Below are 26686 nucleotides of genomic sequence, written 5' to 3' on the forward strand. Positions count from 1 at the left end.
AAACACAATTTGTGAAGAAATTTTTTAAAAATTATAGAAATGGTAAAGTTGGATTTATCTAAGGAATATCAACTCGCCCACTTCTAGCATGGTGGGGAGATGAAGGAAATGCAATTTGAAGTTTAAGTAGCTATTGAGGATGTGACATCTGGGCTGTGTGGGTGAGCTGCAACCACAACATGGGAAAGTCGGCTGCAGTGATGAATATAGGAAGTGTTGGGAAAATCCATATGGGGGGGGGAAGGGGGGAAGGAGTTGGAAATAGAAAAGTAGGAACAGAAAGGGAGAAAGGGGCTAAGGGGAGGTAAGGGGAAAGCCAGAGAGTTAAAGTGAAGAGATGAGGAAAATAAGGAAGAGGAAGAAGAAAAGGAAAGATGTGAGATGGAGGAGGAAAAAGAGTCAAGTTGGGGAGGGGAAGAGAGAGATGGGAAGCAATGGAAAGGGAGAATCCCATGCTCTGAGAATTCATTACAAATAATGTGAAATAGAAAAAAGGAAGAGAACCAACATTTCTATAGCATCTACTCTGAGCCAGGCACTCTGCTAAGTTTTGTAAATAACTCATTTGGTCTTCAATAACCTAATGAAAAGGTAGGTGCTGTTAGTATTCCCATTTTACAAATGAGAAAACTGAGATGAAGTGACTTGCCCAGGGTCACAAAACTAATAAGACTGAATTTGAACTCAGGTCTTCCTGAACCCAGGGCCAACTCTCTTTATTGTACCACCCCAGATGCTGTTGTCCCAAAACAGAAAGAACACTGAATTTTGGAGGAGCTGGGTTCAAGTCTTAGCTTGTTCTTTGCTATTTGGTCAAGTCACACCATGGAACACAGATCTGCGAGGTCCCTTCTTCAGTTCTAAATACTGTGAACCAGGTTTGCAGTAATACTAATTAAAATCCTAGGTCAGTCTCATCTCATTCTGCAAAGTCTCTGACCATCTCTACCCTTGTATGACTTCTTTTAATCCTGTTACCAGAGGGTTAATCTCCATTGGGGTTCTGAGGTCAAGTCTGACAAAGTGCTCACCCTCACAGAAAATATGAGAACTGAACTGTATGTAGTAAGCTTCATTGACAGATATGTCCATTCTAGTCAAAAGTCTTCTTTCTAGTCACAGAATGTTATAGCTGATCTGTGAGTTCAAAATGGTCCAATTTACAATAAAAGAAACTGAGGCAGAACTCTGAGCCAAGAGCTCATTAAAGGGTATATGGCCCCCTCAGATCTTTCTCAGGATCTGCAATGCCATCTTACCCCATGGCTTTATTTTTATAAGACTTGATACCCAAACACTCAGAGGAAGCATTCCCTCCAGGAATATATCAGCATGGGGGGCAGCTAGGTGACAAAGTGGATAGAGCACCAGCCCTGGAGTCAGGAGTATGTCAGGAGTACCTAAGTTCAAATCTGACCTCAGACACTTAATAATTACCTAGCTGTGTGGCCTTGGGCAAGCCACTTAACCCCATTTGCCTTGCAAAAAAAACCAAAACAAAACAAAACCAAAAAAAATGCATTAGCAAGGTGATCACAGGGTGGTCCAGAGATACAATAATAAGGTAGAAGATTTCTAAATCTTTCGGACAATCTACCCACACTGGGTTTAGTCATGCACTTATCACCCAAAGGGATGGAAGTCACCATGTCATCATTCTTGTGATTTGGCAGGTGAAGTTTATAACAGGTTAGTGAACAGTGAACTTAAAGCTTGCCATTTAAAGTTTGTGGCCTATTAGAAGAATATTTTTTACCTAATTAACTCTAAATATACATAAAATATGCATTAATGTATTCCTAGACTGACTAAATGCAGAATAGTATATCACTAATAATTGCTAAGAATCATTAGTCTTATGGCATCACATTAAATTGATTAATACTGTTTGGGAATAAAATAAGAGTTCAATAAGTCATTCCTCTCACTTCAAGCTTACCAGGTCCAACCTTCTTTCTAGAGCTGTGAAAACTAAGTTTGAGAGAAAGCGACTTGTCCAAAACTAGAGTTAGAGGCAATAGAGAAAGAAACCAGGATTCCCAATTTCCAGGTTCAGATTTGCTGCTACTAAAGAACAGCTAACCAGTTCTTTTAATAAGCCTGTATTTTCAAATGACAGGGTTTCTCTACAGCTGCAGAATTTAGTCTTCTCTTTCCAAGCCCCCCTACCTCCTTTGACCATTTCATACATATTCTGAAAGATCTTAACCCATATATTGTTTAGTTCTTACACAATTTCTCCCTAACAACTACTCTGTAAAGAAATCACAGACAATAACCTCATTTTTTAAATTAAGAAAACTAAGACACAGAAAAGTCAAGAAACTTTTCTAAGGTCACCCAAAAAAATGAATGAATTTTAAATTAGGGATATTTCCATAAAACTTGGCTGATCACTCTTCCCTTTTAAGGTCTCAATTAGACCCAAGAGAAGACAACATATACAGGGGTCAAAGTGGCCCCCAATCTGACCTGAGAGAAGGCTCCTGCCCTTGGCCCTGAGCTTCCAGATCTGCAGGGTAGAGGCCTAAGAGAAAAGGTGGGAGAGAATAGCAGTCACAATGCTCTACGGGTTAGAAAAGCAAGGTCAAAGCCACAGCTGGGCTCCCAGCTCAAGTGTAAGTACAAAAGGCAGCTTTAAATGCACATGTAGTGTTGCATAAAATTTGCATCCTAAGCCACTGATATAAACTAAAATAACCTAGATGGATAGGGCAGGTGGCCTGGGAGACAGACAGGGAGAAGCTTTAAATAATCATTGTGAGCTCATCCAAGAGTATTATGGACTCTCAGAATGTCAGAGTTGGAATAGACCTTAGAGAACCCTTACTTCAGTTGGGGAAACTGAACAAAACTTGGGCAGGGTCATATAATAAATTGGCATGCAAAGTTCAAATTAAAATCTTCAAGCAGTCTGTGAGGGGAAGTCCTAGAGGACTTCACATACCTTGGGTCTCACCCTGAAAACTGCTTCCTAAATCCTTTCTTGCAGCTAGGGCCCCCCCCCAAAAAATTTGGCACACGTGATACGTTTCTGACTTTAAAGAATGTGTGTTCCAGCATGATTAACATGGAAATATCTGTAACACATTTGTACATGTAAAACCTGTATCAGATTTACTATCCTGGGGGTGGGGGGAAAAGAAAGGTGGGAGGGAGAAAACATTACAAAAATTTTTGTTGAAAATTATCTTTTACATATAACTGAAAAAATAAATTTTAAAAAATAAAGCATATGTGGTCAAGATTGGACCTGTTTCTATCACAGGGGACAGATTTAGTGATGACTCACCAACAGACATGTTGTCACCAATCATTGTCCTTCCCATTCATTCAGACTGGGCATTGCTCCACTTGGTCTGTGTTCTCATCTGAACAGAACTATCCTGACAGCCAGACTATTGATTCATCCCTTTTTTGGTTTCTGGGGATCTGGTCTGTTAGTTGGACAATCCACCTACTGCCCATGATGACCAAACATAATAGCATCTGGTTGTGAGATAGGATGACTCTAGTATCCTTGATTTCCCACTTAGTGAGGATCTTCTCTTGGCTTGTCTGGGAATCCTAAGTTTAAATAGAAAAATGCAATCAATTTCAAGCAGAGCAGTTTATTCTCACATTACTCCCCTACTCTGGTATCAACAATTGCTCCCTACTGCCTGAGGATCAAAGATCAGTATTGAAAGCCCTCCAAAGTCTGATTCTTCAGCCACTTACTCTCCAACTGATTGATGCTTAAGAGGATTTAGTGGCAGAATCTACGTTTTCCATTAAGGAAGAAACTTGGCACCATTGTATCTCTTTTGATATAGATCATTAAGTCTGGAGGTGTAGATTTACCCATACCAGGCAAGAAAACTTGGGACTTAATCCACAGTAGTGCCTGCCCATGGTTATTTTTGAGTTCCTTGAAGAATAAAACTGTAGTAGTCTGTATTTCATTTGGTCTGGGCTCATCCATGCTAGTAGCTAGTGAAAATAAAACGATAGGGTTAGACAAGGCAGTTGTCTAACTCTTGAGGAGTCAAAAAACCTAGACCTAGGCTTGGATCTTGGTCCTATCCCAGAATAGCTGTGTGTCCTTGGAAAAAGACACTTAACCTCTAATATTTTTAAAATATAAGTACTTTCCCTGCCTCAACAGGGATATTGAGAGATAAATTATATGAGATGATTATTTTCTCCACCCAAAACACATAAGACAAGAGGAAAAACAAATCAACGTGAAACCAAATTAAAAACTGAAAGGACACAATCTGTAACAAAATTAATTTCATCCTTCATCATTTCAAGGCACTTTGCCATGTGAGCCTTTTAAAACCTAACAATGTTGTGCTAATGCAGCAACTTCCAACCTCTGGTTCCCTCCAGAACTAAATGGACAGAAAGCCCAGAAGGGAGGCTGCATCATATTCTGATTAAGCCTGCTAAGGAGAATATAGTAGATAAATGAACACAACCATTTGGCACCATTGACTATAGAGATGATATACAAGGCAAAGCCTGCCCCACTGGGAGCTTGATAATGAAATAAGCCTCTTAAAACCCCACAGTGACAACACACCATGACTGGGCAAATCTTTCAAGATGTCTCTGTGGGACTATACATTCAAAGTTATTTTTAAAAGCTTAAGATAACTGTCATCAAGCTCACACACATGGATTTTGGTCCAGTAGTAGGAAATACAACCCTTGCCTCTCCAGTAGAATGGGCTGGGGCACACAACCGGGGATGCTCCCATGACAAGTTTGTATTCAGTAATCATTTATTGGCAAGGTACTCTGTGATGGTCAGAACATACTTGCAATTGTGTGCAGTTATGATATCAAATTTTACAAGAAACATTATCAAGTTGAATCACATGCAAAAGAACCTGGGATCTTTTTCTGTGGTTGCAGTAGCACCATAGTCATGTTTATTTGCTACCCCAAAGCCATGATCCTCAAAAAGGGCCCCAAACTTACCAAGAATGTTTTGAAGCTTCAACACTGCCAGCAGGGGTGCTTGACCAAGCACAAAGTTTGTGAGAAACATGATTTGAGATGTGTGTGTGTTTGCCCCTTATGAGAGGCCATTTTATTGCTAAGGGTTCCAAGGATAAAATAATTTTTTGAGTTCATTAAAAAAATAGGAATTCCACCTCACACCTCTCAGATTGGCCAATATGACCAGAAAGGATAATGATCATTGTTGGAAGGGTTGTGGGAAATCTGGGACACTATTACACTGTTGGTGGAGCCGTGAACTCATCCAACCCTTCTGGAGAGTTATTTGGAACTATGCCCAAAGGGCAACAAAAATGTGCATACCCTTTTGACCCAGCAATACCACTACTGGGTCTATATCCTGAAGAGATGATGAAAAAGGGTAAAAACATCACTTGTACAAAAATATTTATAGCAGACCTGTTTGTGGTGGCAAAGAATTGGAAATCAAGTAAACTTTCTTCGGTTGGGGAATGGCTTAGCAAACTGTGGCATATGTATGTCATGGAACACTATTGTTCTATTAGAAACCAGGGGGGATGGGATTTCAGGGAAGCCTGGAGGAATTTGATGAACTGATGCTGAGTGAGATGAGCAGAACCAGAAAAACGTTGTATACCCTAACAGCAACATGGGAGTGATGATCAACCTTGAAGAACTTGCTCATTCCATCAGTGCAACAATCAGGAACAATTTTGGGCTGTCTGCAAAGGAGAGTGCCACCTGTATCTAGATAAAAGAGCCACGGAGTTTGAACAAAGTTCAAGGACTATTCCCTTTAATTTAGAAAAACACAGATATCTTATTGTCTGATCTTGTTACCTCTTAGACTTGTCTCTTCTCTAAGGATATGATTTTTCTCTCATCACACCCAATTTGGATCAAGGTACAACATGGAAACAAAGTAAAGACTGACAGATTGCTTTCCATAGGGGGGGTGGAGGGAGGGAACTAAGATTGGGGGGAAAATTGTAAAACTCAAATAATATCTTTAATAAAAATTAATTTAAAAAATAGGAATTCCAAGAGGGAGATAAAAGATAGCAACAGTCTGTCTGCCATGTGAAAAACTTCTGCCAAGGGTTAAACTTGTCTTCCTTTCCCATCTACTTAATAAAAAGACTTGACAGGGGGCAGCTAGGTGGCACAGTGCATAAAGTGCTGTCCCTGGAGTGGGGGGAACCTGAGTTCAAATCCGGCCTTAGACACTTAATAATTGCCTAGCTGTGTGACCTTGGGCTAGTCACTTATCCCAATGTCTTAAATAATAAAAAAATAAAAATAAAAGACTTAACAAATAAAAAATGAATAAAATGAAATATTAAAAAAATTGAGATGCTTTTCCAGGGAGGAAAGCCATAAATCTAGGTAAAGAGTGTATTGCCACTATAGAATACTTCAGAGTGTAGTTCACAGTTCAAGGAACCAAATGTGCACTATAGTGGAGACCTTGGCTTTGAAGTCAGAGGTCCTGGGTTCAATTTCCAGCTCTGCTACTTACTACCTTGTGTGCCTTGGGACAAGTCATTTGCCTCTGGGCATCAGTTTCCCTATTTGCAAAATGAAGGACATGAATTTGATCTCTAAAAATCTCTTTCAGCTCTAAACCTTATGATCTTCAAATATCACAGACTTAAGAGAATCCTACCTTTGGGAGATCCTAGAGGGGTCATATCTTTCATTCAACAACTTATTTGAGGGATGAATCTCCTCTACAAAGTCTACCTTTTGAGCTCCTTCCAACTCTGAGCAGCTATGACCTTTACCCTTGACCTATGACACTGAAAATAATAATGGTAATGTTTGGGATTCACATTACCTTCAGCCCACTAAGCAGTTTATAATGATATACAGTAATTCTCATTACTGGCTTGACAGTATTATTTCAAATTTTCCAAAGTGTCAGAAAGTGTTACAAACAGAAGGATCTTGACTTAGTAAGTATAGATACAGTTAATAATTAAAGGTGAATTTGGTCCTGTGTAAGTAGTTTTGGCAGATAAGGGACTGGGACTCTTGGGGATCTCCAGCAACCTTTCTTCTCTTGGGTGGGACCCTGTAAGTTGTCACTGAGCAACTATTCCCTATTTTCCCCTCTCCCATTCATTACTCAATATAGAAGCAAGCATAAAGCAGTAGAGTGGACAAACCTACAAATTGGATTTACAAAGCTAAAGAACTAGAAGATTTTAATGAAAAGGATATATTCAAAACCAAGATGAGGAAGTCCAAAGCCAGGTTCTCTCAAAGGATTCCAAGCAGATATATAGCCTAAGCAAAAGCTTCTGAGATCCTCTGAGTGCTTAGGAGGCAGTTTTCACCCTCTCCTTACAGCTTAAAGTCACCATCCATCAAGGCAGGTAATCCTCAGTATCCTTTTTTCCTTTAAGTCCTACACTACCTTATATGATTTGCACTCAATATACCCATTCAATCTACTCTGCATTCCTTCCCCATGGTGCAATAGGGACCAGTCTGTTTGCACAAAATCTGGTGAACTAAAGAATAGACAGCAGACTGCTGAACTACAGGAACATTAAAAAATATTTACAATGGGAGGATGTTGGGAAAGTCATTGCTCATAGGTAGGGAGATCAGTTGCAGGGAAGCTATTCTGCTGGTTGAGTGCTCTGAAATTCTCACGAACATGATTTGAGAACAGTTATCATTTGTCACAAGGCAGCTGAGTGGGTCAGAAATGCAGTTCTTCTATCGACTGTACTAAAAACATAAACAAATCAGCTTTATAAATACATGCACACAGTGTTAGGTTTGTGAATTTGTCTTTTCAAGGCATTCTCTCCTTACTAACTTCATTCTTGTAATAATTTGAATTTCTCAATACTAAGGGAAAAATTAAATGATTGCAAGTTAACTATTATTTAGAAATGTAGGTAGAAATTAAAATTCTATTGTATATAATTTTAACTTAGTTCCTGAGTTATGTGTTCTTTGCCATCCATAAATAGAGCTAGAATAGATGAACTCTAAAGTTCTAAAAATTCTAAAAACTTCATGTCATTTATCTGTTTCAGTTTTACCAATGGTAAAATGAAGGAAAGGAAATTTTGGCTGCTACCTTACTCCTTAGGGTTGAGTGGGGTCAGGAATTAGCTAGGGATAAGGAACTCTCTTTAAGTGCAGCAAGAATGGAAATGACAAACTCAACAATGCTCTAGACTGGAACAATGATATTACCTATGTAGATATTCATACACAACAATTTTATTCTCCAGGAAAAGATTTAATATATCCAACCTTCTTATAAAGCAATCTCCAAGGAAACAAGTAGAACTAAAAATCCTACCCAGTCAGGATTCTCATTCAAAAGTTGAAGCACCAGAGTGTGTGTTAAAGAGAGTGGCAGCAGGGGCTTGTTCTGTTGTACAACATGACAAGGTGAGCAGTTCAGGGCAGTCTCCCTTTAAGTACAACATTTTGCCTACAGGTTATTGGCACAACCTTTGAGGACCATTCTGTGTGAATACTTCAATTAATCAGAAAGACTGACAGTTATAGGGAAGATGTAGGGGAAAGGAATAAAGGGGAAAGAGCATTAAGGCCCAGGGAAGTCAGGCAGAATTATACACTATTCAGAGGTCCCAACATGGGCCACAGAGTTTCCATAACATATGGAAACAAATACTGGGGAGAGGGAAGGGGAGGAAGCTTGCATTCGTTTTGCTATTAAATTAGAACAGCACCAAAAACCATCGTGGGAAGTCTTCATCATGTGGTTCCAGAGAAGCTCATCAATTCTCGTGGCTGGGGTTCCTACTACAGAAAGATCAGAAAAGAGGATATCTGGGGAGGCATCAGACAATGCTGGTGGCTGCTCCAAATCTACCCTTTGGGTATGGTTTCCTACAGTAATTGTCCTAGGCCCAGTGGAATAAGATGATCTGACCTCAGATCACCTAATGTAATTTAAGTAGAGAATGAAAACTATTGAAATCCTCTGGCACTGCTGAACTGTCTTCCATATCTCACTTACATCCAGGCTTCCTTTAGACACAGCCTGTTTCTGAACATCAAACAATATTAAAATTTAGCAGGCATAGTAATCTTCTCACCTGTCACAACAACCTCTGGCTTTGAAGGACATTTAGGGAAAATAAAATACTAACAAAGGTAGATTTTGTAGTTTCTGATTTTAAAAATAAAACAAAACTCATCTCAAGACTCTTTCCCAAGGAAAACTTGGTGGCTCTCCATCCCAGTTCAATTTCTCTGTTCCTTTAGAAGGAATTAAGTTGTCACTCAGACAGCTGCTTTGAAGATCTTACATAAGAGTTAATTTTGGTGAAATTCAATTGGCTAATAAAGAACCAGGCTTTGGCAGGAGGTGGGAAAAGACCTTAGTGGAAGCCCCAGGGACCCAGGTTATTAGACAATGGAGTTCTGGCTACTCCTCAATTCAAAAGGACACCCAGAAGAAAGGAGTGTCAAATTCAAGATGACTAGCCTCTTGGGAAGAAGAGAATCATTACTTTTGGTTTCAGAGTTAGCCTGTAACTTCCAAGTTAACACCTTCTGGAAGCTCCACCACTACTGGGGCACAGTCATCTGGCTCAGCCTCAAAGTCCCATTTGAATTTCTTAGTCAGATGGGCCTTGAACTTCTCTGCTTTCCGTCTCAGTGTCTCATCAACAGTGGTGCTGCAGATGTAGGAAAAGAAAACCTGAAGGGAATAAAAGAAAAAAAAGTCATTCCTTAGAAATGAAATCAAGCAGAAATGGGGAAGTGGAAATTTCCCTGCTGGGTTGATCTCTTCCTATAACTTTCTTTGGATCAGCTGCTACTGGCTGTTGCCCAGAACACCTGCTGTTTTTTATCCAACATAAGAGAAGAGAAAGAAGAGGAGAAAGAAGAAAATAATTTGTATAGAAAATAAATGTCCAAGGAAGAATGACCTCACACTAAAGTGAAGGTCTCTCCTATGTGTTCTGTAGTAGCATATCCAATTTATAGATGCCTTGCTACTAGAGGAACAAAGTCTTTGGAGGAACAGGTGGCAAAGGCCTGAAGGCCACATATACATCAAACACAAGAGATGCAGTTATAGGAAGACAGATTTTGGATCAATATAAGGAAGAATTCCCAAGCACTGGAACAACTGCCTCATGAAGTAGTGAGGGTTCAAGCAGAGATATAAAGATCCCATTAGGGGATGTTGCAGAGGGGATTCATCCTTTAAGAGTAAGTTTGAACTAGATTAAACTCCAAGGTCCTTTCCAACTTGAAGACTAGACATTTCTTCTCCCAATTATCAATGCAACTAGAGATTATCCTTCTTTTTCTTCTTTATTTCAATTGTATAGTTTTTTGTTTGTCTTAGGAAATGAGGAAAAAATATCATATGATTTTTCCTAATTCCCTTCCCCTCTTTCCCTCAATTGCCAGAGATACTAGGTTAAAGTATTAGAGGGCTGAGCAAACATTGCCTTCTTCCATCCTAGTCAACAAATCCTCTTTATATTCCAGTCTTGAGTCCCTTTCTCCTGCATAATCAGGCATAGCAACAGAACCCAAGTGAAAGATTATTGGTCTTTGCTTTGAATGATTTCATTCTGAGGAAGCTAGGTTAAAGGTTACAGAGGGGGGAAACCATGGAAAATTAAAGGCAAGAGCATAAAGAGCAGCCAAAACAAATGGCAGATCAATAATGAATTAGAGGGGGGGAGAGTGGTTCCCAGAGCTGGAGGGCAGTAGGCAGAGTGAACTGCTAATATGAAGGCATCTAATGGAATTGAGTTCCACACTCGAGTCTCCTTTTACAAGAGTTCTGTTTACAAGGGACTCATCCACTTCCAGCTCCCCTCAGTTTCCTCCAGAGCTCCCAGTGTGACGTAACTCTTTCCTGCTTTTTGGACTTATACAGCAAATGAACATTCATTGTCAGTGCTGGAGAGATTGAGACACTAATAGCTCTGAGGACAACAGAGGTGGGCAAAATGCAGCCTGGGAAGGAAGTGGAGGTGTTTGAACTGCCCTACAAGCACTCTTATCAGCCTGAATCAGGCAGCAACTAGTTACAAGGGGATAGAACAAACTGGCTTCCCATTCACCTGCCACAAGGCAACATTAACTAGGGGGCACCATGGATAGAGCACTGGCCCTGGAGTCAGGAAGGACCTGAGTTCAAATCCAGCCTCAAATACTTAACAATTACCTAGTTGTGTGACCTTGGGCAAGTCACTTAACCACATTGCCTTAAATAAAATTAGAAAAAAAACATTAACTAGAGGCTGGGAGAAAATACAAATCAACACATCTTTCTGTTCTAATGTCAATAATACCAGATATTTAAAAATCATTTCATATTCCCCTTTTCTAATTTGATCCTCACAATAAATCCTTAAGGCCCAGCAGGAGAGAAATGGCCAGCTAAGCAATTTATTCAAGGTACCACAATCAGTTAAGAGATAAACTGAAACTAGTGAGTTTTATTTAAGCTGTAAAGAAAAAAATGTAAAATTACTATAATTTTTCTGATAAATTTTGAAGATAATATGTTGAAACACCATGATGTTTTTTCCCTTTCGGCAGGGAAGTAATAGAAATTGAGCAATATAAATATGTGCAATCTTTCAAATATCTTTTATAAGTCTAAAAATCACTTTTTAAGCTTAGAAACATAAATATATATATATCTGTATAATGTGGCATATTTAGGAAGGTGAACAAAGAAGATGAAGCCTCTGCACAGTGTTTGCAGCAAAAAGTTCTTATCAGAACTTGTCCTTAATTTAAAAATTTCTTCCACCAAAAGATCATAATATAATTTAAAGACTTAACACTGAGTCTAAGAGGTTAAATGAGTCAAGATAGGACTGAAACTCAGGCATTCTTAGTTCAAGCCAGAACTATAATGTAATCACTGTCCCACACCCATAGTCCCCTATTTTGCAAATAAAGGGGAAAGAAAGTGGTTTCTCATCTTTCTTCTTTGGGGCCAACTTTGATCATAATTTCACACTTCAACTGCTTTATTTAAAAGTTGTTGTTCTTTCAGTTTACATTATTATAGTCACTAACTGTGTTTTTCCTGGTTCTGCTCACTTCATTGTATCAATTCACATAAACCTTTACATGCTTCTCTGCATTAATCATATTCAATGCTTCTTAAAGCACAATAATATTCTATTACATTCATGTACCATAATTTGTTTATGTTTAGCTATTCTCCATATGACAAACATCTACTTTGTTTCTAGTTCTTTGTTACTATAAACTACTTTTGCTGCTATAAATATTTTGGTGTATATTTTGTTGTTGTTACTGACTTGTCAGTAGGATCTTTGAGTCAAAGGTTGTGAACATTTTAGTCATTTTCTTTACAAAATTCCAAGCTGCTTTCCAAAAATGGTTGGACTCTTGCACATCAACATATATATTAGTGTAATAGGCTTTCTATAATCCCTCTGAAAATGACTATTTCAATCTGTTGTCACTATTGTTCACAATACAAATCTTAGGGGCAGCTAGGTGGCGCGGTGGATAAAGCACAGGCCTTGGAGTCAGGAGTACCTGGGTTCAAATCCGGTCTCAGACACTTAATAATTACCTAGCTGTGTGGCCTTGGGCAAGCCACTTAACCCCATTTGCCTTGGAAAAAAAAAAAAAACCTAAAACACAATACAAATCTTAAGTCCAATGTCTGGTTATTTAGGCACAAGCAAAACAAGAGTGTGGAATGTTAGAAATTATTTTGCCAGAAGACAATTTTTCCTGCTGTTTACAAAGAATGGTTTACTTCGACCTTCATAACCAAGTCAGGTTTAAACCACTAAAACTTTCATTTAGAATTCTTTTTTTTTTTAGGCTTTTTGTAAGGCAACCAGGGTTAAGTGGCTTGCCCAAGGCCACACAGCTAGGTAATTATTAAGTGTCTGAGACCGGATTTGAACCCAGGTACTTCTGACTCCAAGGCCCGTGCTTTATCCACTACGCCACCTAGCTGCCCCTTCATTTAGAATTCTTAAGATTCCTTCAAAGATCAAATTAAATGCTGCCTCTCCCAAGAACCCTTTCTTCACACCTCCACACTAAGTAATTAATACCCCCACCAATGACTTTTCATCTATTTTGTATGAAATTATATGTTATACATTTTATCTTGATAGAATGTATGCTTCTTCAGAATAGGAGCATATCTGTCTTTCTATCCCTATCACCTATCACATCGTGCATACTGAATAGATCCTTGATAAATGCTTGCTGCTTGATTAAGTAATAAGGAAGAAGAAAGTCAAGTGACTAAGGCAATACAAAGTAATTCTTTTGCTGACTGGAACTTTTGACTAAGTTCCAGACTTAGATTGTCAAGAGCTCCTACCTAAATTCCACAATGAAGATGCATGCTGGATGCTGGATTTAGGAGGTGACAATATTAAATTTGATAAAGAATATATTTGAGTTTGACTTAAATTCTGATTTTAATCCTAAATGATAAAGACTTATTTTAATAATGTTTTAATGTACTCTTATGAAAAGATATAACCCTGAAAGCTTTTTTCCCTAATAATCAGATAAAGATGCAAATATTTAAAACAATTTATTTTGAATTTTCTTCAGATTAATGTTGTAACTAAGTCTGAAAATTGAATGAATAACTAAATTTTGCAGTTGGGTCTACAGAGGTCTCAACCAGTCTCTCACTTCTCTATAACAACTCCTAGTAGTTGCCAATAAGACTGCAAATGCTTTATGGCTAGGGTTGGTCCTTTTTTTTGTCTTATATTCCTTATATCTAGCACAGTGCTTTGAACATCATAGACAATTAATAAATATGTCATTTTCTTCTGGAACACCTCAAGTAATGGGGTACTCATACCTTCAGAAGGCAGTTCATTCTACTGTTGTCCAGTACCAAGTGTTAAGAAATTTCTCCCTTATCCTGGAGTAAAATCTGACTTTCTACAACTACTATCAATTGTTACTAGTTCTGCCCTATAAGTTGAAGTAGGACAAACCTAATTCCTCTTCCCTATGATTTCATATTCTTGAAGATATGGATCATATATCCTATCTACTTCTCATCTTCTCATATACTCTTCTTCTCCTTCTTGATCACCCAAAGTCTTCTTTTTTCCTAGGTTAAATATTACTAGCTATTTAAGCTATTCCCTGAATGGCATTTTTCAAGTCTCTTCATCATCCCTGGTTTCCATCTTTTGGATAGGGTCCATTTTGTCAATGTTCTTCCTTAAAACAAGGTGCCCAGAAGAGAAGAAAATACTCCAAATATAGTATAAACAAGGTGGTATTTTAGGTTTTGTTTCTTTTTTTTTGCAAGGTAATGGGGTTAAGTGGCTTGCCCAAGGCCACACAGCTAGGTAATTATTATGTGTCTGAGGCCAGATTTGAACTCAGGCCTCAGACACATAATAAGTCTGACTCCAGAGCCGGTGCTCTATTCACTGCGCCACCTAACCACCCCAACAAGGTGGTATTATTTTTTTGGCTGTCATGTCACACTTATCACATACTGAGTTTACTAAAGCCCTAAGAGTTTTAGTTATTTTTTTCTTTTTATTGAGCAAACTTATTTATTCAATGATAACCATTAGGAAAAGTGGACAGCAGTTGTGTAGAACATAGTTTAGACTAGTGTATATAACCATGAATTCCAAAGGAATAAACAATCTAAATATAGAAAGTTACACACTATCAAAATTTTTGTTCAAGGAAGAATGATAGCCTTAATAAATAGCTTTAACAACTATGGATATGGGGTGACTTCCCTAAAGCCTAGAAAAACATAGATTCTTGGTTAGGGAGTCTTTTCCCATCCTATTTGAGACAGCTGATATAGTGGAAAAAGTGCTAGGCTTGGAGGTAGGTAGGACCTGAGTTTAAACCTGCTTTCTGACACCTGCTAGCTTTGTGACCACAGGCAAGTCACTTAACCTCTCTTAGACCCAGTTTCTTGAACTTTAAGTAATATAACCCATCAAGGTTGTTGACGATATCTAATGAAATGTTTAACATATATTGTTATTAACTCTATGTAGCTGATTTTTGTAACAAAGGTAGAACTTTCATTATTCCTATTTTCTTCTCTTTAGATTGAATGCATTGCGTCAGATTCAACTCAATTTAGCAAACAATTTGTTAAGTGTATGCCTTCCTGGATTCCAATTCTACCATCCAATTTATCAGTTAACTCTTTCCTACTTCAGGCCATTTTAAAATTTGGTAAATATACTATTTGTGCTTTAATTGAAGCCACTTACAAAAAGATTGAACAGAAAAGGGCTATGTTTGGGTATGTATAAGATGTGGATTATCTGTATTAAAAAAGGTAAAGAAGTAGGAGGATTAACTGTTGACTTTAGGGAACAGTAAGCAAATCATTTTGGGTAGAATGCTGAGTTCATAAAGGAGAATCATGTGAACTAAGTCTGGAAAGTAGTTGAAAGCTAGGTTATATGTCAAGCTAAAGAGTTTGTATTTGTCTTAAAGGCAAATAAAGCTTCTGGAGTAGGTAAAACAGATGATAAGACTTGTGTTTTAAGAAAATTATATTGGCAGTTAGGTGAAGTATGGAGGGTGAACCTGAAAGCAAAGAGGTCAGTAGGAGGTCACTGTGACAATGTAGGCATCAGGTGATGAGGGTTTGGGTGGGGGTCATGTAACTATAGAGGAGATGGATATGAGATATGTTGTGAAAGTAGGAGGGACAAGATTTGTCAAGTGACAACATGTAGTGAAGGAAAGGTTAAGCGTCAAGAATGACTTTCAGGTATGCAGCTAATCAGCTAAAAAAGAAAGTGGGTGCCCTCAACAGAAACAGGGAAGTTTGGAAAAGGGAAGATATTAAATTCCATTTTAGGATATTGAGTTGGAAATGTCTACAAGACTTCTAAACAGAGATATCCAACAAACAGAGATGGGGGATTAGAACGTAGAAGAGACAGGTTTGGATATATAGATTTTTGGAAGTCATATGAAGAAAAAAATATATAATCAAACTCATAAAAACTGATCAGATTACCAATGGAAGAAGCTGAGTAATCAGTTTAATAGCAGAGGAAGGGAGAAAGATGAGATGAGGGCTAACTGAGAGAGACCCAGAAGTTACCATATCATCTGTTTAGAAAAGACAAAACTTGTAAAATCTCTACTTTCTCTAAAAATCCTCAGTTGGAGATGGCACAACTCCAAGATATAGTGATGTCTAAAATCTGATCAACTCTGGCCTGTGACTGAAGTAGGACAGAAGAAATTAAATGCCTTGAGGTTAAACAAAACAGTTCCATAATTCAATGGATACATGATTTAGACATAAAGGGCAATAACATTGACTAATTAATAGATCAAGAAATACCCTGTCAGATCTATGGAATGGGTAGAAATTTATGACCAAACAAGAAATAGAGTACATACCTAAAAAACAAAACAAAACAAAACAAAATCTCTAAAAATGGGGCGGCTAGGTGGCGCAGTGGATAAAGCACCAGCCCTGGAGTCAGGAGTACCTGGGTTCAAATCTGGTCTCAGACACTTAATAATTACCTAGCTGTGTGGCCTTGGGCAAGCCACTTAACCCCATTTGCCTTGCAAAAACCTAAAAAACAAAACAAAAAGAAATACAGTACATTATAAAGTGCAAACTGGATGATTTTGACCATATTTAATTAAAAAGTTTCTGCACTAATAAAACCAATGTTGCCAAGATTATAAGGAAAACAGAAAGCTGGGGAACAATTTTCACAGCTAGGGGGTTCTGTTATTGGTCTTATTTCTAAAATATATAGAGAACTGAAGCAAATTTATAAGATTACAAGTCATTCTCCAATTGATAAATGGTCAAAGGATATGAACAGGTAGTTTTCAGATAATTACTAATTAGAAAAATGCAAATTAAAACAACTATGAGATATCCCCTCATACCTATCAGATCAGCTAAAATGACAGAAAGGGAAAAGGATCAATGTTGGAGAGGTTGCAGGAAGATTGGGACATTAATACACTGTTGGTGGAGAACAATATGGAACCATGCCCAAAAAGCAATAAAATTGATCATATCCTTTGAACCAGCAATACCAATACTGTCTATATCTAGAAGAAATCATAAAAAATGGGAAAAGTTCCACATATTCCAAAATATTCATAGAAGCTCTTTTTGTAGAGGCAAAGAATTGGAAAATGAGGGGATGCCCATCATTTGGGGGGGAACGGCTGAACAAGTTACGGTATATGAATATTATGGAGTACTGTTGTTCTATAAGAAACCACGAATGGTCAGACTCTAGGGAAGCATGGAATGAATTACAGGAACTGATGCTGAGCAAAGGAAGCAGAAGCAAGAGAACATTGTACACATTAAGAACAACACTGTGAGCTGATCAACCCTGATGCATGCAGCTCCTCTCAGCAGTTCAGACACTAGGACAACTCTGGGAGACCTGTTATGCACAATGCTATTCACATTCAGACGAAGAAAAACAAAACAAAACAAAGAAAAACCTATAGAATTTGAATGAACACTATGTCCACGTTTTAAAATTTTCTCTTATGTATTTCTTTCCTATTTCATGGTTTTCTCTCTCTTTTCCCTTAGTCCTAATTTCTCATACAGAAAATGACTAATCTTTAAACATGTTAAAATGTTTATGTACGATGTTTCATCAGACTGTTTGCCATTGAGGGGAGGAAGGAAAGAAATTATGTAACTTATAAATATGCATATGCATGTGGATGAATGTTGAATAACTTTCATTACATGTAATTGGAAAAATAAAATAAAATAACTATTGGGGAAAAAAAAGCAAAAAAAAACCCCAATATTTAGGTTCATGATGATGAAAACAGGTGATAGGGTAGAGAAAATGAAGTATATTAAAACTATTGACAAAGCTGGAGAATAACCAAAGTTGATATATCTAGCCCAAATCTCTCAAATTGTGAGGAAGGGGTAACAGCTTGTGTTAAATGACTGCTCTAAGATAATAATTAATGTCAAGTTAGTGATAAAACCTGATTCTAACTTAAGCTCCAGATTACCACAGTAGTAATTCTATCTATGACATCTTGCAAATATCACTGTTTTGTTGCTGTTTTCATATCAATACAACAGAAGTTCCTCTTTAAACTATTTCCTTCATACCCACAACAGTCACCAAGAATAAACAATTATCTGTTCAATTCAATAAATTTTAATGGCAAAGGGTAGGTAAGTGGTTCAATGAACAGAGTTCCGGACCTGGAGTCAGGAAGATTTGGGTTCAAATCTAGCCTCAGACATTAGTTATGTGATCCTAGGCAAGTCACTTAACCCTGTTTACCTCAGTTTCCTCATCTGAAAAATGAGCTGGAGAAGAAAATAGCATTCATTATCTTTGCCAAGAAAACCATATGGTTATGAAGAATCAGGTACAACTGAAATGACTTAAATGAGTGAATAAAACAAACCATTGCAAGTCCCTGAGCTAGAATCACTGAATCAATCATAAGGCCAGTGAATCTTTCAGTTTTTCCCAAGACTAAATTAATGTGTTATTTTTCACTTAAAAACATAATTTTTCTATAAAGACTAAAAAAATGAAAAAAGGGAGGGGGAAGAGGGAGTCATTTATTGCTTTCTAAATAAATATACCAATTTTTCTCATTTAAAAGGCAAAGGAAGAAATTTTTCCAATCTTCAGCTTTATAAACCCCACCTGGGAATCTAGAAATCCAGCTGGGCTCTTTCTGCTTCATAAATCACTTCTGGCAAAAAAGATCCTGCAATTAGAACTCAGCTGTCTATTGTGCTGACGATGCCCTAGAGGGTCAATGACAGACTGGCTTTAGTATGGTTAAACTAACTCTATGATTTTTTTTTTTTTATTGTGTTTAGGGATAGGAAGAACTCGATCTCAAGGAGACTGAAGTCAAACCACCTTCAGGATGCTCAGTCCAAGTTCAAAGAGGCCTCCTCATGGAGGCCAGTAACTTTAAAAAGAATCTTTTCTCATATAAGGGCATTTCCTTTTTCTCTTTTTTCCCCTTGTTTATATGATATTTATTCAAGAAGCAATTATAAAACTTTATGATTGTTTATGACTTAGCCCTTAACTCCTCTAGTTACTCTAGGAGGACTTACCCCTCCTCTAGTCCTTCCCTCTCCAGTTATCCTTGCACATGCTGTTACAGTAATCTTCCTAATGATTATCTTTGGTCATTTCCCCTGTTCAAAATCTTTCAAGAGACTCCCTGTTGTATAGAAAATAAAGTCCAAATTCTTGGTCAAGAAATTAAGATCCTGTACAAATTGGCTCTGATCTACTAGGCTTATTTAACACTTATTTTCATGTGGACTGAAGTCTAGTCAAATAGGTCTACTTAAATGATCCCCAAATAGATCCAGAACTCTTCTGCCTCCTTCACACATACCATTCTCTACACCTAAAATGCCCCCTTTCTATCCCCTATTTTAATTTCCGATAGCTGAAATACCAGTCATCATTCCAAGTTCAGCTTAAATGTACTGTCTACTATATATATATATATATATATATATATATATATATATATCTTTCCTTTACCTATCCCTCACTCCAAACACTCAAGCACTTTCTACCTTTCTACCTCTCATGCTGTTCTATTATTGTTATTCCTAGTCTTATTTTTTTCCTACCATATTATAAGCTCCTTGAGGGCAGGGACTAGATGTTATTTATATTTGTATCTAGCAACCAAGTATTTATTAAGCATCTATTACAAGCCAAGCACTATTCAATATGGGGGATACAATATAAAAGTGGAACAGTTCTTTCCCTCGAAGGGTTTACATTAAACTTATGGGAAACAGGTTCACAGAGAAGTAAAGGATAGACCCAAAATAAATATAATGGGATGGGAGAAAGGAGTAGCAACTGTAGGAATCAGGAAAGGCTTCATACAAAGAAACTGGCACTAAAGTCACATGACTTGAAGGAAGATGAGATTCCAAGGGATGGAAATGAAGATGGAGAGCATTCTAAGTATACAAAAAAGGGAGAAAGAGAATCATTACAAAAGTATGAAGGCTGGAGATGGAATGTCATGTATAGGGAACAATAGTTATTAATTTATTTGGCTGGAACATAGATTGTGTGAGGGGGATCTTTGCACACAACAGGATTCAATGCATATTTGTTATGTTATGATCATTCCAAAAGATCCTCAAATTAGTTAAACCAGGTTCAGTTTATAAATGAATCGACTCATTTCAAACTTCTAGTTATGGTAGAAAATACTGAAATGTCCTGCAGAAGTCAGATAATGCCACCATCCTGATGGATAAAACATCTCTATTCATAACAGTGAGTGGATTTGGGGTACAGTTAGAGAAGGCTGTCACTTTCACAAATTAATACATACTTCTCGATCTTACCAAGTGCTCAACAACAGGCCAGGTACTATAGAGAACAAAGCAGTAGTACTATAAGGGGAAGAATACTTTTCAACAAATATTAACTAAGTACTGACCAAATATAGACTGTGCTAGGCACTGAAGGATTTCTAAAGCACTTTTATACACAGGAAGAAGCAGCTCACTGGGGAAAAGATAATGGAAACCAACAGTTTTCAGGTTTCTGTGGCTTCTAGGCCTAAGGAAATAAATGAACCACATAATGGGCAGAAACTCGTTACAAGTACATTATGGAGACCAAGCTGTTCGAAAACGGAAGAAGCAGAACAAGATGAAAACTATCCATCATTTGAATCATCTCTCCTAATTACAGTTCATAATGAAAATTTCATTACTAAGTTAAAAGGAAATTTCCTTTTTTCTTGAAGAGAACCACAGCAGAAGCCAGCATTTTGTTTGAAAAAAGGAAATCAAAGTAACTTTTATGTTCAAATGAAATTTAAGGAGCTTTAGACATTTCTCTAATAATAATCTTCAAAACTCAAGCTTGAAGTATAAAGCTGAAGTAAAATCACTATTTCAGGCTGAATACCTCAAACATGGAGTGATTATAGGGTTTGGGAAACTATCCCAGTCCTTGAGAAATGGAAATGAAAAAACTTTTATCTCTTAGCAGAATGCTTGGAAATAGAAAGCACCCATTTAAATCATAGAGTTGTAACAGCTATTTTGGAAGACTTTATTTAAGAGTCTCTTTCTTCTCTCACCCAACCAAAACTTTCTATTAAGCATCTATTCTGTCAAAGATTGCTGGTCCACCAGGAAGGAAAGCTTACCTGTAAGGTGCTGGTTAAGAAGTTGTCTTGAGAGATGATGTCCACAAAGAAGTCAGCAGGGATCTCTGAAAGCTGATGGTACAAGACGGAAATGAGTTGGCTGTAGAGGGCGCTGTACTTCCCAATGGCTTCTTCTGCCCTGCACAGGAGGTTCAGCAGCTGCTTCCAGTGTTCAAACGCATCATACACGTGCCCAATCAGGAAGCAGATAAAGGCAAACTGCAGCTCAGCTGAGTTCCAGGAAAAGGAAATACAATTCTCAGGAGAACATCTGGTAATTATTATCTAATGTAAAATCTCTATGATAATGACATTATTTAAGATACATAATCACACAGTGCCAGAGCTGGAAAGAACCTTAGTCCACTCCTCCTGTTTTTATGGAGTAGGAACCCAAGGACTGGAGAGACAAAGTAACTTAATGTGAGGTGTCTCAACCAGTTACTGACAAAGCCAGAGCTAGATTTGGGGGTCTTCTGACCTCCACTATGAATAGCTCTACTTTGTCTTCACTAAGACCAACAGTGACCTTACATACTGAGAAAGAGATAAGATGAACCACTGTAGAACACCCTATTTACTCAAAAATTGTTCCAGATAGTTCCTTCAATCAGAATCAAGAAAGCAAAGTCTACAGTATCTAAAGATTCATCTACTTTTCACTAGTCTCCTCAATTACCTTTCATACTGAATGGATGACCTTGACTGACTACAGCTATCAATTTTTAGGTCACCTTGGTGGGAGTATTTGGGGAAGATGGATGAAATCACAAGTGGGCAAGAGAATACTAAGGAAGAAAACACTGTATATCATTAGACTGAAGGTCAAAAGACCTCAGTTTAAGTCATCTGTCCATCTATTTGCTACAAGAGTCATTTTTCTCATCTGTAAAATGAAGAGATTGAATTAAAAGTATACCTTCTTTCTTGGCTGAGAATGGAGACTATGGGTATATAATATTACATGTACTGTTAGATTCAGTTAATGTATTGCTTAATTTCACTGAACTGATTTTTTTGCCTTCCATACTTATTCTTTGTGACAAGGAATGGCTCACCAAGTAGGAGAGGAAGGAGGTATATATTTGAAAATAAAGGTGATATAAAAACAAATGATATCAATACAAGTTTCAACCATGTCTGTTTATAAAAAGTTGTCTCTTTTTGCAACTTCAGTAGCTTTCTACTTACTCCCTAGTTTCAGATTTGCTTCCAAAAGAAATTCATAAGTATATTTATATAAAATATTATAAGTATACTTTATACATACATATGTGTGTGTGTGTGTGTGTGTGTGTGTGTATAAATATGTCGTGGTTTCAATACAAAATGCTTCAAATAGCTACTAACCAAGTCTCTCTCCTAATAAGGGTCAGGAAGTCTTTCAGAGGCAACATCCTTTTTCTCATGCTCTCCCCCTTCTCCCAATGGGAGGACTCTTTCCAGGGTCCCTATTCTGGGAAAGGGTCCAGGCTGAGCTTCAGACTCCTTGAATTGTCACCATTCCTCTTATCCCCCTCCATTCCATTTTCACTTTTTTGCGTATTTTATCTTCTCCCATTAGAATGTAAGCTCCTTGAAGGCAGGTGCTTGAATTTGTATTCCCATCTCTTAGCAGTGTCTGACAAATTGTTAGAACTTAACAAATGTTCACTGCCTGCCTACTTTAACTGAGGTTTGTCCTGACTTGATTATTTCTGATCATATATATATATATATATATATATGTATATATATATATATATATATATATATACATATATATATGTATGTATGTATGTATATCCTAGAAACCTCCTAGTCCATTTGCATCTGCCTAGGGACATTTTATCTTTTAATCACCATTCACTCTGGCCACAGACTTGGAGGGACTTTCATAGCATCTCTTCCTTCAAAAGCAGCAACTGAATGTGAAAAAATACTATAGAGCTGTGGGGTAAGGGGGGAAACAAAACATGAGTAACTTGACTGTGGCAAGTAGGGGATGAGATGCTCCTAAACACAAGCTCAGCTCCAATTAAATAGTTCGAAGAAATGGAGCTTGAAATGTGGGAACCCAAATACCTGGGTTCTAAAGGGAAACTATCCCAACAATTTCTAAGGTTTCACAATTCTTAAGGACAATAAATATATATGATCTGTGACTCACAAAACAGGAATTTTTGAAGTGAATGGTATATTAGAAATCATCTACTTCTACACTCTTGTGCACAGATGGGGATACTGACTCCCACAGGAGACATATCTGAGATCACAGAGTGAGCAAGTGGTAGCAACTGGCACCCAGTGTTCAAGCATCCTGACCCACAATTCAGTGCTTTACACACTATAATTACTTTGGGATTGGACAGATGTTGAAGACACATGGAAGCACTGCAGGAGTTGCAGGAGTTGCAGGAAAGTCGCAGGGGAGTGAAAGAGGGTTACAGGATGTGCAAGAGGTTACAGAGTAATGGAACAAACTATTCCTCAAAGAGAGGAGTCCAATGGGGGAAATGATGATGAACCATTAAGGAGAGCAGATGTGTTCAATGCTGCAAATCTACCAGTTACCTTTTAATTCACATAAAGTAGCTGAGATCCATTATTAAAACAACTAAACTTGAGTGTCCCTTGGTTTCTCTGTAGGTGACTGGTGATGCTATCTCTTATATTTTGTTTCTTCCTTAAGGATATGATTTCTCTCTCATCACATTCAATTTGGATCAATGTATGGAAACAATGTAAAGACTGGCAAATTGCCTTCTGTGGGGGGTGGGGGGAGGGAAGTAATATCAGGGGAAAAATTGTAAAAGTCAAAATAAAATCTTTATAAAAAAAAGGGTAGAAGACGGAAGACTGAGTTCATCTATAACCTGAGGCAAGTACCTTCCTCTCTCTGGGTGTTAGGATCAAGCCATCTGCAACATACAGGAGAACTAGATCAGTTTTGGTCCGTCTGTCCTACGATCGCTTAAGAGAAGCTATAAAAGTGTGAGTCCCTTCTATAAGCTATTAGGGCGCAAAGAGGCCCTTCAGAATTATGCTTCACTTTACACAGGAGACAGCTAAAGCATCAGAATGGGAAAACGACCGGTCCGACTCTCGTGAAGGGGGAAGCTCGGTCCCTTAAGCCTAAGGGCTGGGAATTTCGGGCTCTTCTCCGGCCAGCACCGTGACTCTGGCCGCCCCTTTACGGAGCTTCGGGACAAAAGGGGAGGCACCGCTACCTACCCAGGACATCCTGGGGCCCGCTGAAGTGGTGGCTGCCCATCACGGTCTCCAGGGCGTAGCTCAGGTCCATGCTGTGCTTGGTGATCTCGGCCGGGCTGGCGCCGTCGGGGTAGGTCTGCTGCGGCAGCTCGGTGAAGCGGATCTCGGTGCCGGGCCTCTGCCTCATCTGGGGCAGGCGGGCCAGGCCCTCCCGGTAGCTCCGGCACTGGGCGGCGGGCGGCGGGCCGCGCTCGGCGCGGTCCTTGGTGTGGGTCAGGGCCAGCACGGGCAGCACCTCCGAGAAGGCGCAGATCTGGCCGCTCTCGGGCTGCAGCCGCCGCACGGCCTCCTCGCCCAGGCAGCTGCTCAGCGACACCCACTTCTTCAGGCGGTCGTAGGGGTAGGGCCCCAGGAAGCGATCCAGCTCCCGCAGCCTGGCCCGGACGGCCTCCAGCTGCTCCTCGGGCGGCGGGCTCAGGTCCAGCTCCTCGCGGGCCGCGTCCCAGCGCAGCAGCCGCAGCCCCCGCGGCCGCAGGGCCACGAAGAAGCCCGTGCGCGGGCCGGTCTCGCGGGCCCCGGCCGGGCCGCGGCCCGCCGCGCTGTAGTGCACCAGGTGGACGCCCGGGGGGATCATCTTGATGCCGCGGAAGCGAGGGCCCACGCGCCACGAGCTGCAGTCAATGCCGAACTCGGTGCCCTCGGGCACGTCCAGGGCCACCACCGTGGCGCCCTCGAAGAAGAGGCTCCGGGCCAGCTCCGGGTCCATGGGGACGGCCCGCCGCCCTCCGCGGGAGTCCTAAGCCGAGCTCGGGGCCCGGGGGCCCGGGGACGGAGGAGCCGAGGCCGAGGAGCCCCGAGGGCGGGGACAGTTGCCCAGCGCGGGGACCGGCAACGGCTCCTCGGAGGCCGCTTCCGCCGAGCGCCGGAAGTGCCGCCGCTTCCTCCGCGCCGGGGACGCGGGTGCAAGGGGAAAACGCTCCCCCTCGGCCCGGGGCCGGCGCGAGCGGCGTTCCTAGGTCTCAGGTGCCGCCTTCCACCCCTGTGGGACTACTGCACCTCCCCCAACCTCCCTCCCGCTAGTGTCTGACGCTGCCTGGAGCGGGGCCTGGCACAGGCCTAACAAATACTGATCAACCCGCAAATGTTTGTTGAAAGGAAAAGGAGAGAACGACTTCGCTATTCTGATCAATAATTGTATTGATCGGGGCGGCTAGGTGGCGCAGTGGATAAAGCACATGCCCTGGAGTCAGGAGTACCTGGGTTCAAATCCGGCCTCAGACACTTAATAATGACCCAGCTGTGTGGCCTTGGGCAAGCCACTTAACCCCCTTGTCTTGCAAAAACTAAAAAACTAAAATAAAAAATAATAATAATTGTATTGATCCAAGGCAATTGCGAAAGACTTAAGATGAAAAATGCTACCTACCTCAAAAGAACTGGTGCAGACTGAAACATAATTTTTTCACTTTATTTTACTTGATTTTTTTCCCCCTTCCTTTCTTTATAACATGGCTAATATGGAAATGTTTTGTAAGATTTAACACATATATAATTGGTGTCACATTTCTTGTTTTCTCATGGGGGAGGGGGTAAAGGAAGAATTCAGAATCAATTTTTTTAATTTAAATTTATTTATTTATTTAGAATTTTACAATTTTCCTCCAATCTCGTTGCCCTCCCCCCCGACCCCCCACAGGAGGCAGTCTGTTAGTCTTCACATTGTTTCCATGGTATTCATTGATCTAAGTTGAATGTGATGAGAGAAAAATCATATCCTTAAGGAAGAAAAACAAAGTATAAGAGAGAAAATTACATAATAAGACAACTTTTTTTTTTCTAAATTAAAGTTAATAGTCTTTGGTCTTTGTTCAAACTCCACAGTTCTTTCTCTGGATACAGATGGTATTCTCCATTGCAGACAGCCCCAAATTGTCCCTGATGGTTGTTGCACTGATGGAGCAAGCAAGTCCATCAAGGTTGAACATCAACCCCATGTTGCTGTTAGGGTGTACAGTGTTCTTCTGGTTCTGCTCATCTCACTCAGCATCAATTCATGCAAATCCTTCCAGGCCAGAATCAATTTTTTAAAAACGAATGTTAAAAACTAATAAATTCATTTTAAAAGACAGAAAAAAAAAGGAAGAGAAGGGAATAAGGGAAGGGAAAGAAGAGAAAGTCCTTTGGGATTTGTTGGAAATGTGTGGGAAAATTCCTAGTGAAGTCCTCTCAGTGTTAAAAACTATTTATGTTTAGAAAACCTTGCATTTCAAAGGAGGCCCAGAGCCACCTGTTTTGCTATAAAACTGGTTTTGCTCACGGGGAAGAC

At 39.3% G+C, this 26686-nt stretch overlaps 1 protein-coding gene across 1 annotated transcript; it reads right to left on the reverse strand.

Moving 5' to 3' along the window:
* Positions 1–9112: 9112 nt before the first annotated feature.
* AAR2 (AAR2 splicing factor) lies at positions 9113–25290 on the reverse strand. The gene is made up of 3 exons (XM_074212036.1): positions 24382–25290; positions 21169–21398; positions 9113–9670 (listed from the first exon to the last, which is right to left on the reverse strand). Exons 1-3 carry the CDS (start codon positions 25124–25126, stop codon positions 9494–9496), a joined length of 1152 nt encoding a protein of 383 aa, XP_074068137.1. The 5' UTR covers positions 25127–25290; the 3' UTR covers positions 9113–9493.
* Between the last annotated feature and the right edge of the window lie 1396 nt (positions 25291–26686).

This window comes from Macrotis lagotis, chromosome 1 (genome assembly GCF_037893015.1).
Source record: "Macrotis lagotis isolate mMagLag1 chromosome 1, bilby.v1.9.chrom.fasta, whole genome shotgun sequence".
Taxonomy (NCBI): Eukaryota; Metazoa; Chordata; class Mammalia; order Peramelemorphia; family Peramelidae; genus Macrotis; species Macrotis lagotis.